Source organism: Pecten maximus, chromosome 15, assembly GCF_902652985.1.
Source record: "Pecten maximus chromosome 15, xPecMax1.1, whole genome shotgun sequence".
NCBI classification, from domain to species: Eukaryota; Metazoa; Mollusca; class Bivalvia; order Pectinida; family Pectinidae; genus Pecten; species Pecten maximus.
Window position 1 is genome coordinate 21,223,650 of NC_047029.1, and position 12,651 is coordinate 21,236,300.

Below are 12,651 nucleotides of genomic sequence, written 5' to 3' on the forward strand. Positions count from 1 at the left end.
TAACATGGAAACAGTCAAAATACTGATTCCAGTGGTTGGAAACATTTCTCGTAAATAACTTTGTCAAACTTTATACACCCACTAATTGATTGGACTGTATGTACAGTATGGCTCCAATGTGTTAATCCAGTCTTTAGTGTTGTACTGGAGATTATCATCGCCTGAAGAATATTGCCAAGTATGTGTTCCATAAGTTAAATATTGTTCACAGAATGCTATTGAAATCTACAGAAAGTGAAAAATTGTTTATCAAAATTGTTCAAAAATGTTTAGTCTTTATGATTTATCATATATGATAATGATTCCTGATTTTGAGTTCACAAATTGACAATTCTTCTTATTTTCCTTCACAGGAGGTTACAGATATTCGTAGCTCTGAAGAGGAAAATGTCAGTGAAGATGAAAATGGACATGCGATTCAACCCAACAATAACCACAATCACAATCACAACCACAATCACAACAAGGTCAAGGCAGTGTCTTAGTGCCATCGCAGTGGCCAGCCAAGAATGCCAGGGGGCCACGTCGCCATGGAAATCAGTCCTGCCTCTGTTTATACTAATTAATTAAACAAAGCTTATTACTGTGCAATTGTGTGGCTGCATGTGCATTGTAAATACAGCTCAAATACATGTATTGAAATATTTCTTCTTCAGGTTAGAACGGTTCGTTTTATCTGACAGTTTTTAGTCAAAGTTGAACTGAAGTGCTATGTTAAGCAGACAGTTATATCTACTGCAGACAAAGTGTGATAGAGAGTTATCTCCCCTGGCGACTCTCTACTGTGGTAAGGCCAAAATATTGTAAGAGATTGCAACGATCCTATTTTGTCCTTTGATGCCTAGAAATAGGTGTCAGGCTCCTGTAGTTTTGAGTATTCAGCTGAGCGGCTGTTGTGCAATATATGATGTTGTTATTGATATGAAACTTTTCGTGAGCCTATTATATGGAGAGTTTTTTGTATTCTGTCATCTGGCGTGTATGTTGTAAGTGGAGAATGGAATTTTATAATCATAATGTCTACGTGACCTTAGGCCTGTTGTATAGACGTTAAATAAGCAATCCAGCCTTCGCTGGAAGCGCAGGTCGTCAGTGGTATGACACTAGTCATGTGACCAGTGTATCCTGTATACAAGTGCCCTTGTCTGTGCTGAGATTTGAGCCATTTGTTTTTGGTCTGTTAGGAACATAAATATTTTGAAGCCAGAAGTTCAGTGCTTGGGCACTGTTAAAGGGATATGCGGCCTGACCGGTTGACCACTGTTATGAGTATGGTTCAGGGGTTGTAAGTGCCAAACTTGCAGCTTCGTTACTCATTTCAATGTCACAAACACTATACATTCTATGTTCGTTGGCAAGAGTGATGATATGAGTGTTAAATTTCAATTTAAATGCAATTAAGCTTGTTGTAGTAATTTATACTTTGGTCTCTGAAATATGGTCAGAGTCTCAGGCAATTATGTACAGGTAGTAATAAACTGTTTTATTTATATTACAACTGATGCAATGCTTCAAGATTTGAAGTATGCATTAGATTTCTAAATATATTTAAAAAAAACATTTATAATATTTAAATTTTTAATCACCAAATTAATAATTTAGTTCAAAAGTTCTATTTAAAATGTAGATATGACAATGCATTTAAATGATTTAATCTAAATCCTGTAGACTGTTGGGTCATGAGGTCCTGGATAACGGTCGTAAACTCAAACTATAATTATTTTTTGAAAATATCCTATTCAGGTTTTTAATGTATTTCTGAGTTGTTTTGTAACTTTTGGTATTAAAGTGCTGTTTGTAAACTAATGAGATTAGAATGCCAGACCTGTTGATCTACAATGGAAGCATGTGTAACCTGTTTGATATCATGAATGGAATGAAAGAATATTATTCGAGTACATTGTATATACATGTATATGAACTTTATACTGAACATATGTTACGTAACCTATGTAGCAAGGGAGGAAATATCTGATATATCAGACAAGGAAATGGAAATCTTTTGTAATTTAGATGTTCAATCCATGTAATGTGGTTACAAAACTATAAGGGGTAGATATGTGATGTGTACATCAGTGTCCTATTGTCTTTACAATTTAATGTGTAGATTCACAATGGAAGTCTGAAAATGATGAAAAGTTATTTTGATGAAATACAACAATACATCAGTTTTAGCATACATCATCATAAAATGTCGGTGATGTCAAAACTAAAATTTAAAAAAAAAAAACCTCACACACATACAAAAGTTTTTAACTTTGAAATTGAAGTCAACTGAATCGTGTTAAACCCTACTAATGATGGATTCTGTTTGATTGTGTCTACATGTAAATAAATGCAATATTTATGCGGTTATCATGATGGCAAGTTGATAAGAGATTCTGATAATGTGATATCAATTGTATCTAGTTAGGGTTAGAGTAATCAGCCAGGGGGCACCAGTAGCACAGAGATGCAGGCCACAGAGTTTTGACACAATTCCAAATCCACATTCAGTACATAAGTATATGTATATGAACCATAGGAAGGTAATGTACCAAGTCCCTGTGCTGTAGCCTAATCACCAGGCACCTCATTGATCAAACAGTACATACTGGGTACATATAGGTGTCTACCAATAGGTCATGTGTACTCAAAGTATAGCTATACAGTAATCTGGAGTAAACCAAACAACTACTGTCCAATTGTCAATAATCTAGTCATGTTATTTCTTGGTCGATAAACCTGTCACCTTCAATTAAGTAATACAGTCATATAATCCTGGATGATAATCCAATAAATTCCTGGAAGATAATCCAGTCACTTTCATTCCTGGAAGATAATCTAGCCACCTTTATTCCCTGTAGCTGATCTAGTCATGTTTTTCCTGATTGATAATCCAGTCACTTTTTAGATCATTCCTGATAGGAAATACAGCCACCTTTATTTCATTTCTTGTAAATAGTCCACCATTCACCAAATGAGAAGACTGGACTCATTTGATGACTTTATGTAGAAAAAAAACAAGCAGCCTTCTAATATGTGCTCGGTGGTGGGACAACTAGATTAGTGGTAACAGGATAGAGAGATAAACAGATTAGTGGTGACTGGATAAAGGGATAAACAGATTAGTGGTAACAGGATAGAGAGATAAACAGATTAGTGGTGACTAGATAAAGGGATAAACAGATTAGTGGTGACTGGATAAAGGGATAAACAGATTAGTGGTGACTGGATAAAGGGATGAACAGATTAGTGGTTACTGGATAGTTGGACAACCAGATTAGTGGTGACTGGATATAGGGATAAACAGATCAGTGGTGACTAGATATAGGGATAAACAGATCAGTGGTGACTGGATAGAGAGCCTGAGACAAACTGGTGACTGGAATGGGGAAAACCGGATAAATGGCCTTGGAGGGTTGGTCAACTAAATAAGTATGGTTTGGATTAATGATATTTTAATTTATATGAACATGGTTTATCCTAAATGATATTGGTTCTCTTTCTGTATAATTGACCACTCCCTGTGTGACTGTTCTATTGGGTGTATGACACTGTCGCTAGCGAGAGTACCAGCATCATACCTAAAAGTGATTGTCACAACTTAACTGACATCTGTCCTAACAATATCCATATCTGTTTGTCAGGGTCTAATGTCCAGAGGGTCAAGTTCCAGACGGATTGACCCCTGGTGTTCAGGTGGATTAGAGCATGACCTGAACAATGTCCTTCACTTCATTTTGTCAGTAGTATGAAGACAATTAAGCCAGTCATCACACAAAGTTTCACCAACCATGGCATTTTTTTTATCAGAGATATAGACTTGAGGCTAAAGGGGAATGTAGGGTAGTAAAAGAGAGGACCTACCATAACCAATGTTCTTCGTTATATTGTCGACTGATATTTACCCACCTGTTATGAGAAATGTTTGATCAAAATGTCTACTAGTGAAGATTTGTTTTCTTTAATTTACTGATGTTCATGTCAGGCTACTATCAATTCAGACATTACAACACTTCATCTCGGTCATCACTGGAGCTTTGACCTTTGACCTTGGTCATTGTTATAACATATAATCTTTCTACTTTTACAGCCTTCGATTCATTAAAATTGCATTGACAGTTTTGATAGTCCATTATGATGTTTTAAACTTTGTTGAAGTATAGTCCCAACATAGGGTTGGAAGAATGCTCCTAAACTTCTTATACTAAAATGTCAATGTGAAGGTTGTGTGACACAAGAACCTGTTAAGACATCAACCCCTTACAATTCAAATTAACCAAACTAGATATGAGAAGAAAAAAATGTATGTTGTTTATAAAACTCTTTAACATTTAACTCAGGTCGAAAGTATAACCCATGAAAATTAAATTTACAATATCAACATTTTTTTTTTTTATTTATTACGCATAAACATGTATGTACAGTACCAGTTGATAGGGATAGCATCATCCGTGAATGGTGGGGTGTTGACTCTCTGTAGATCCCACACCCGAGGGGTGGACTTCTGTCCAACACTCCAGTGTGCCACACCGGACGGTTGTAGACAGTAAGTCAAACCTCGAAGACCTTTTCAACAGGTAAAAACCATCAGTATGAAATCCAGCATTAGTTTTCCTTCACACTATTTTTGTTATATTTTAAAGAATTCAAAATAATTAAAATGATGTATTTAGACCTTTATGATTATTGATTTGTAGATTTTTTTTCTACCCTTACATATCTTGACTGTTAACAGGTATTTATATTGGAACACCTGTTAGGAGATGGGATCATTACTGTTGTATTATATTTATCTGGTACAATATTGTATATCAAATATGGTAATATTCAGTCATTTTTAGATGTAATTATTGTATTGTAAATCATGTTTATACACTGTATGTCTTTAAACTGAAATGTATACAGTGGATACAAACCGCCCTCCCTACAGGATAGCAGTGATTGATAAGTGATTCTACACCCATCTGACCCAGGTTTTCTGGCCAGCCTCAAAGTTCATGCATAGAGATCACTTTTCTCTCTCTCTGATAATATTTCATGGAAATTGGTGTCAAAATCATAAAAATTGTAATAATGTTATACTGATAACAAGGACAGTCATTAACTTTTTTTTTTTTTAAATTTAGGGAAAATGTCTTAATGGTGCTTAGTGGGAAAAATATGACGTGAAAACCAATTCTGATGCAAATACGTGGTAGAAAAAATACACTCATCTTTCAGCAGAAAAAATACACTCATCTTTCAGCATAAAAGCAAAATTCAAACCAAATCACAGTTTGTACTTTTTAAAGAAGCAGAGGGGAACAGATGTCATTGACACTGTTTGCTTTTAAAAGTAGACCCTTCATATTTTTAAAGGAAAAAATAAATAAAAACGATTGAAAGATACAGGCCTTGCTGGCCACTTAGGGATTCAGAAAATGGGTGAAATAGAGCTGATGGTAGGACCAGAGCTGGGGGAAGGGTTTACATACTTAGTGTGGGTCCCCGATACTCCAGGGCTGGGGGAAGGGTTTACATACTTAGTGTGGGTCCCCGATACTCCAGGGCTGGGGGAAGGGTTTACATACTTAGTGTGGTCCTCGGTAGTCCAGAGCTGGGGGAAGGGTTGATATACTTAGTGTGGTCTCCAATACTCCAGAGCTTTCATCAGTGAGGTCCCGAGTAGTCCCGAGTAGTCCCGAGATGGGGGCGGGGTTTACCTACTCAGACTCTGTGAGGTCCCTGGTAGTCCAAAGTTGGGGGCGGTGTTTACCTACTTAATGAGGTCCCCTGTAGTCCAGAGTTGGGGGCAGGGTTTACCTACTTAGTGAGGTCCCCGGTAGTCCAGAGATGGGGGGCGGATTTACCTACGTGAGTCCTGGATAGCCTAGAGCTGGGGGTGGGGTTTACCTAGACGGACTCGGAGAGGTCCGGGGTAGCTGTATGGTTTGAAATCTAAATACTCTGTGTTTCCCATTTAGTATGCAGATTGCTTTGCAACTGATGTAATCCTGAACCGTGTTAAGTGTTTTGTCTGTGGTTGAGTGTATTTTTTAACGATATTACTGTTTTTAGCATTGCTTTATTCAGTAGGTCTACATTGTTATGTAGTAATTCATGTTTTGACAGTGAATGATTTGTTTTAAATCTACTGAAATTAAATTTGGAATCTGCACGAGTTTTGATTATTGAATGATGTTAATGTAAAAACTTGTTTCTAGTACATCTGATAGAAAACTATTTTCAGTCAGTGTGTGCCAAACTTGTCAAGACTATTACAGCTAAACAATGGTCCCAGTTATACAAATACTAAATTATTCATTGCCTTTTGTTGAGGGCATAAAACAAATTCTGTGCCTTCATCTGTTGGTAATGACTGGATATTTGATGAGGGATCAAAATTTTATTTTGTGCAATGAGATGTTTTTTTAATCTGTTTTTTTTTTTAGGTGTGTCGTGTCGGTAATGCGTTTTAGCATTGAGACGTTCTATGGTCAGTTTTTGTGCCCGTTACACAACAAAAGTTCCACCAACTCAGATCAGTGTAGTGTTACATCAAATATAATCGTCTAAATGGATGGGAGTATGAACTGACATAGAATTAATTCAGAATGGTAGAGAATCACACATAGGTCATAAGATCCCCTTTAAACCCCAGATATGTTTTCACCATACTAGCTTATAAGTGTTAAAGAAATATATCAAAACTAGGCAAAAAATATAAACAAGCTTGTTTGTGTTGTGGTCAGTTCGTCCAATGATGTAGGTTTATTTTATCTAGTCGTGAATACCCACTGCCAACGATACTGTCATGCATGTATGCAGGGTCACTTTTGCTTAAGGTTATGTACAGCTGTGTATATAAGACTATTTTTTACTATTTATGGTAAAGTGTATAATAAGGAGAGGTGGAAATGTAAATTAATGAAAAGTCATTTGCTTCCATTAAAGGTCATACCAAGGATGTATTTGACATAATTTTCATCGTTTGGAATTTAATTATTTGGAGAAAAAAACATCAAAGAAATAAAAAGGAAAAATTAAAATTTGACCATTAACCTTAGGCTTACCAGTCTTTTGTGACTGTGTTTCACATTAACATTTTTTTTACAAAAATCATTTATCCAAGAAATGTATTTAAAGGATCTCCAAATAAAAAAAAAGTTGACTGTCAAAGGGAAGTAACTCTAAAACAGAGAAAAAAACTACTTTATCTTTTGGATGGAGATAAGGTAATAATACATTTCTGAAATTAAAATATTTAGATTATAACCAATGCAGTGGTATTCCTCACCATAAGATGATGTGCCCTATAAAAGGCTACCTACATTCGTACAAGACTGATTTACGCACTATGTAACAACAAAAACAATATTAACTTTGTCACGCTTCAGAAGAATAACCCTCATGTTACAAACAACATAAACAAATCTTTGCTACCTACTCAAGTATTTGCGTCCATTACCAGAATAGAAGGGATGAACTCTATGAACTTTGTAATCTAAATATTTTGCGAGTAGTATAGAAAATCACCGAATATTATTTACCTGGCATCATTGTTTTTATGACAATGGAATAGGTGTAAATTTGCCCTACTAACTGCTGATTTTAATTCTTCAGTTGTGTCACCTGACCATCAAATCACATGACACATTGAAAGGTGGTTTAGTAGAATTGAACTGTCTACAAAATCCCAGCATTCCTGTATATCATATACATACCTAGGATGTTCTATCTACCAGAGGAATGTGTCATGGACTTTGTACATAGTCTTGCTATTGTCCAAATGCATGTAAAATGACTATGCTGGACTTTGTACAGGAGTATGCATCATGCAGCAGATCAAAGGTCTCTGATTGGCTAAATTTGGTTGAGGTATGGCACCTTGCAGTCATCAAAGGAAAGAAACCAGACATTTGATTGGTCAGGTTGTTTGGTCTGAAACCAATCAAATGGTTTAACCGCAAATCCTTTGTTTTACTGTGACATATTCTAAGGATACAGAGAATAGATATGTATATTGATTGGAATTCTTGGTTTTAAAGATGGGAATGTACTAATGTACAGAACACTGCAGTATTAGTTTGTCACTGTGTGAAAGTGGTCAAGGTGAGAGAGTGGGGAATGTAATAAATCAAATGGAATACACAAAATTGATTTAGTATTTCATATTTTGGGTAAGATAATTATGTAGGGGGATTTTAATTAACTTTGTATTTAGTGCTTAGATGACAATACATCTGGTCGTAATTGACAGCTGTGTAATGGATATAGTAGTTTTAGTAGGAAATTGTGATTTCATTGTTAATATTGATGAAAAGGCTTGGATTTCAGAAACTTTTTCAGAGTTCATTGTTGTTGTCATAAGCTTTAAAGAATATATGCATATGTAGAACTACATTTTCCAGTGCCCAGATACATTCACGATATAATTGTATGAATATTGATAACATAATTGTAATACATGTTTAGGTCTAGTTCACATGTATTTTCTTTCAAATGAAATTTTGTATAATCTTTTTAAACCAAATTTTTCTTGCCAATTTTAGATTTATAGTAAAGTCATTACTTATTTCTACATGCAAAATTTGTATCTACCCAATCGTAGCAACACTGGATGAATATTCCATGGGAGGAAAGTTAGCTTTAGCATCCTCTAAGCTGTTGAGCATGACTGAATGTTACAGAACAGTTAGAGATGGGTTTGATACTCTAGCCAGTTATATTTTTGTGTCTACTTTGAGATTAAACTACTAATATATTTGTAAATCTAACAGAAGTTGCTCATTTTGAGCCTATAAGCAGTTGAACCTAAAACTTGTCATTTATTTTTCTATTTTCACGAAAGAGAAAGAAAAAAATGAAGCTAGAAGCATTACTCTAGCTGATCTCTTGCCTTCAACTCCACACTGTAAATCACTTGGGCTTCATGTTTCAATTTTTTTTTTTTTACATTGTTTTGCCTGAAGGGTTAGTTACAAAATAGATACCATGATACTAACCCCTTGACTAGTTTTATAACTATTAGGCCACTTTCATATACAGTACTAGTAATTTATTATATTGAAATGTCATCATACTGTGTTCATTTGTTAAGGGAGATTCAAATTCTCAAAGGTCAAGTGATTATTTGATAGTATATATGGCAAGCCAACTTAACATTTGTTGGAGGAGGGATGGTGATCAAATATTTGATACTTCATAAAAATTATTTAATTATTAATTCACCGTTCATTTCATAGAGTATATACACTGTATTTTCTTGTGTTATGGCTCCTTAACATAACACATATATTCGAGTGTATCCTTCAGATTCAATCTACTGCACACAATCACTAAAAAATTACGTCACTGTATCGGCCAATCAGAACTGACATTTTCAAACAGCTACGTCCTTTTGTCATTGGCTGATGACCTAAAACATTTTCAGCCAATGAAAATTCTTGTTATTAGCAAGATTAGATATACAAGATTTTTTTCATTCTGATGAAAGTTCTTAAAATATTTAGAGTGCAATATCTTGGATGAATATACCTGTTTATACAGGATATCTCATAAAGATGAATATACCTGTTTATACAGGATATCTCATAAAGAATGCAAGTTGATTTGTAGATAGCAAACCTTATAAAAAACGAATGTTGTTATTAAATGTTTGAAGCAAAAACAATGGACTTTTTGTGAAGGAAACCAGTATTTTCCCTATTAGTTTCAGTTTTGATATATGAGTCATATTTCAAGATTTCATTCTGCCCTCAGAAATGGTAGAAGCTAAGAATCCCTTGTAAAACCTTCACAGTAATTGTTAACTTGGCTTGCTGATGATATACTGTGTAGTTGGCACTGAGGATATTTTCAAAACAGTATTCCATGGAATTCAATAGCATGAATTAGGTCCAACTGGAATAGCAGCAAAACATCAGCCCTGTGAACAACTATACAGTTACTATGCTGTGTCCTACTGGTAGAAAGACTGACGAGTCAGCATTTGTAGGGTATCGGGTATCCATCATTTTCCCATCTGTAAATTTTATTTTTTTTTTGCAAATAATGTATTTGTAGCATAAACATAAAAATGATTCTTCATGAAAGTGAGTTGATTTACAGCCATTTACCACACATTTGATTTTGTTGTTGTTACTTTGTTTTGTTAAGTTGAAGTGATATTTATGATTTTTGTAACTTCACTGGAAAGAAATGACATGGATCAGGGTATCCTTGATTTTTCCAGAAAGTAACTCCTTGGGTTTGACCTCATTGATAAACTAAGCTTAAATTGATTAATACCTCCTTTTTTCTTTTTCTCTTTATATATATATTTTTTTTCGATTTGTCAGTTTTTATGCGTCCGTCAAATTTGATGACAGCATTATGGTATGGCGTTGTACGTCCATCTATCCATCTGTTCGGTGCAGTGCCCTTTAATTATTTCAGTACATAAATGTATTTGATTTTTGTGCGGAATATCAGTATTTGATTTTTGTGCGGAGATCTACATTTTTTGACTGATTTCTTTGAGACTTGGTAGACTTTATAATCATATTATATAATTGTGTTTCCCCGAGTGGCATTTTGATTCAGGTATTTTTGCAAAAGTTATTGACCTTTGTTTATTTATTTTTGTCAGAAGATCTACATTTCTGTACCAATTTTCATTGAAATTATGTAGGCTTTATAATCATAATATCAAATTTGTTTCCCAAAGAGGCATTTTGATTCAACTATTTTTGCAAAAGTTATTGCTCTTTATTCATTTCTTGTACTTGAATCTTGTCCGGAGATCTCCCAAAGTTTTCTACCGATTTCTTTGAAACTGGGTAGGCATTATAATCAGGATGAGGTAGAGACTAACTCCTGCTTACTTGTATTCCTCAAACTGTAAGAAAATTAAGCATTGTAGTGAAAGGTGAGGGTATGGAGGAATATTTCTGCCATCGAGTCGCCGCCTTTCGACATATTTCTGAGAAGGTGTCAACATCATCAAATGATATGCCAACATAAACTGAAAATATGTCAACTTAAAAGTTTACTTACCAAGATAATATTGTCGTGATAATTATCTAGGAAGTCGATGTAAGAAATATGCCAAGTTTACGACTTCCTAGATGATTATCACGGTGTTATTTTATCTCGGCAATTAAGCTAATAAGTTGACATATTTTTCAAATTATGTTGATATTTATTTATAATGTTGACATCTTCTCGGAAATATGTCGACGTCTTTAAGTCGTAAGTTGGAAAATCGATGGCAGAAATATGCCATTATATGAAGGTTATAGCATGCCACCTAACCACTTTTACAGTGTAATGAGATGCATAAAACATTTGACGGGCGTATATTGTTCCGCCTCGCGGAACTCTTGTTCCATTTATTAATTCGTTGTTATTTTTGTAATTCAATTATGTGTTCATCAATTATATATGCACTTGGAATATAAACAGTGAATTTTCTTATGAAAACGTTTCAAATTAATATGAAGAATCAAAATGGTTTTAATTTTTTTAAAGTGAATATGACTGGTTTCCCATTGGACTTTGTACACTTTTTCCACTTACAAAAGCAGTAGTTTTTAAATTTTGCACAGACAAGTTTATCTGTATAAAGTCAGGAGAAATATTTTTATTATCAACATGATATGAATGTATTTCAATTTAATCTTTTTAATCTTTTTACTTATATGAATAGAACAAGATTTGTGATTCTACAGATAAATATGTATGAAAGTGAGAATGAAGAATCTATTCTGCTACATTACCGTGTACAAAATGGGGATACCATAACTATTCTGTTGGTCGGATATGACATTAATCCGGTTATTATCGTGATTACAGTCCAGATACAACCTCATAGACCAGAGGCATATCATATCCAGCCAATGAAATACTCTCTTATCATGCCACTGACCAATCAGATCACTTCTGTATAGCTAACATAATATATAGCATAGAAGTGGAATGGGGCTATGTTATGTAGACATGTTTCTGACCTTATGGTACCATATTTATCCCATGATATGCCTGGAGTTGAAGTCGAGGATAGGTTCATTGCAGGACAAGGAAATTGCATGCGTTAAAAGAATTTTGACTGAACAGCATTGTTACCAGGCCTGGGCATATTGTTAGATGAATGTATAAGGTCAATAAAATATGGATTTAATTATAGTATGCATGAAGCGATACAAGCAGTAGCATGATAAGTATGGGTGCCGAGGCATAGTAATGTAGATATAGCCACACAGATGGGGACCTGACCCATCATAGCCACACAGATAGGAACCGGGTCCATCATAGCCACACAGATGGGACTGGGTCCATGATGTACACTGGTGCAGTATTTAGCCTGATCCAAGTCTGGATTAGATGTGCCCAGAATATTTGTCAATAAAATATTTCATTTCTTTCATGAAGGCTTTGTGTATAATTTATATTCCCCTGGTTTCACCTGCATTTACCTATACTTCACCTTACAAACATTACCTGAACTTGAAACAGTCTCTGGCCTTGACCTCACGAGTTTCTGGCCTTGACTTCACAAACAGTCTCTGGTCTTGACATCACAGAGTTTCTGGCCTTGACCTCACAAAGTATCTGGCCTTGATCTCACAAACAGTCTCTGGCCTTGACCTCACAAACAGTCTCTGACCTTGACCTCACAAACAGTCTCTGACCTTGACCTCACGAACA

At 34.9% G+C, this 12,651-nt stretch overlaps 1 protein-coding gene across 4 annotated transcripts in view; it reads left to right on the forward strand.

The window, feature by feature from the left end:
- LOC117343242 (ceramide synthase 2-like) overlaps positions 1-12,370 on the forward strand; it is an 84,787-nt gene extending 72,417 nt beyond the window's left edge. For all 4 annotated transcript variants that reach the window (XM_033905583.1, XM_033905584.1, XM_033905582.1 and 1 more), the window contains one exon: positions 354-12,370. In XM_033905583.1, the coding sequence (XP_033761474.1) occupies positions 354-485 (132 nt within the window). In that variant the 3' untranslated portion in view covers positions 486-12,370. The remainder of the gene's footprint in view (positions 1-353) is intronic.
- The last annotated feature ends 281 nt before the right edge of the window (positions 12,371-12,651 follow it).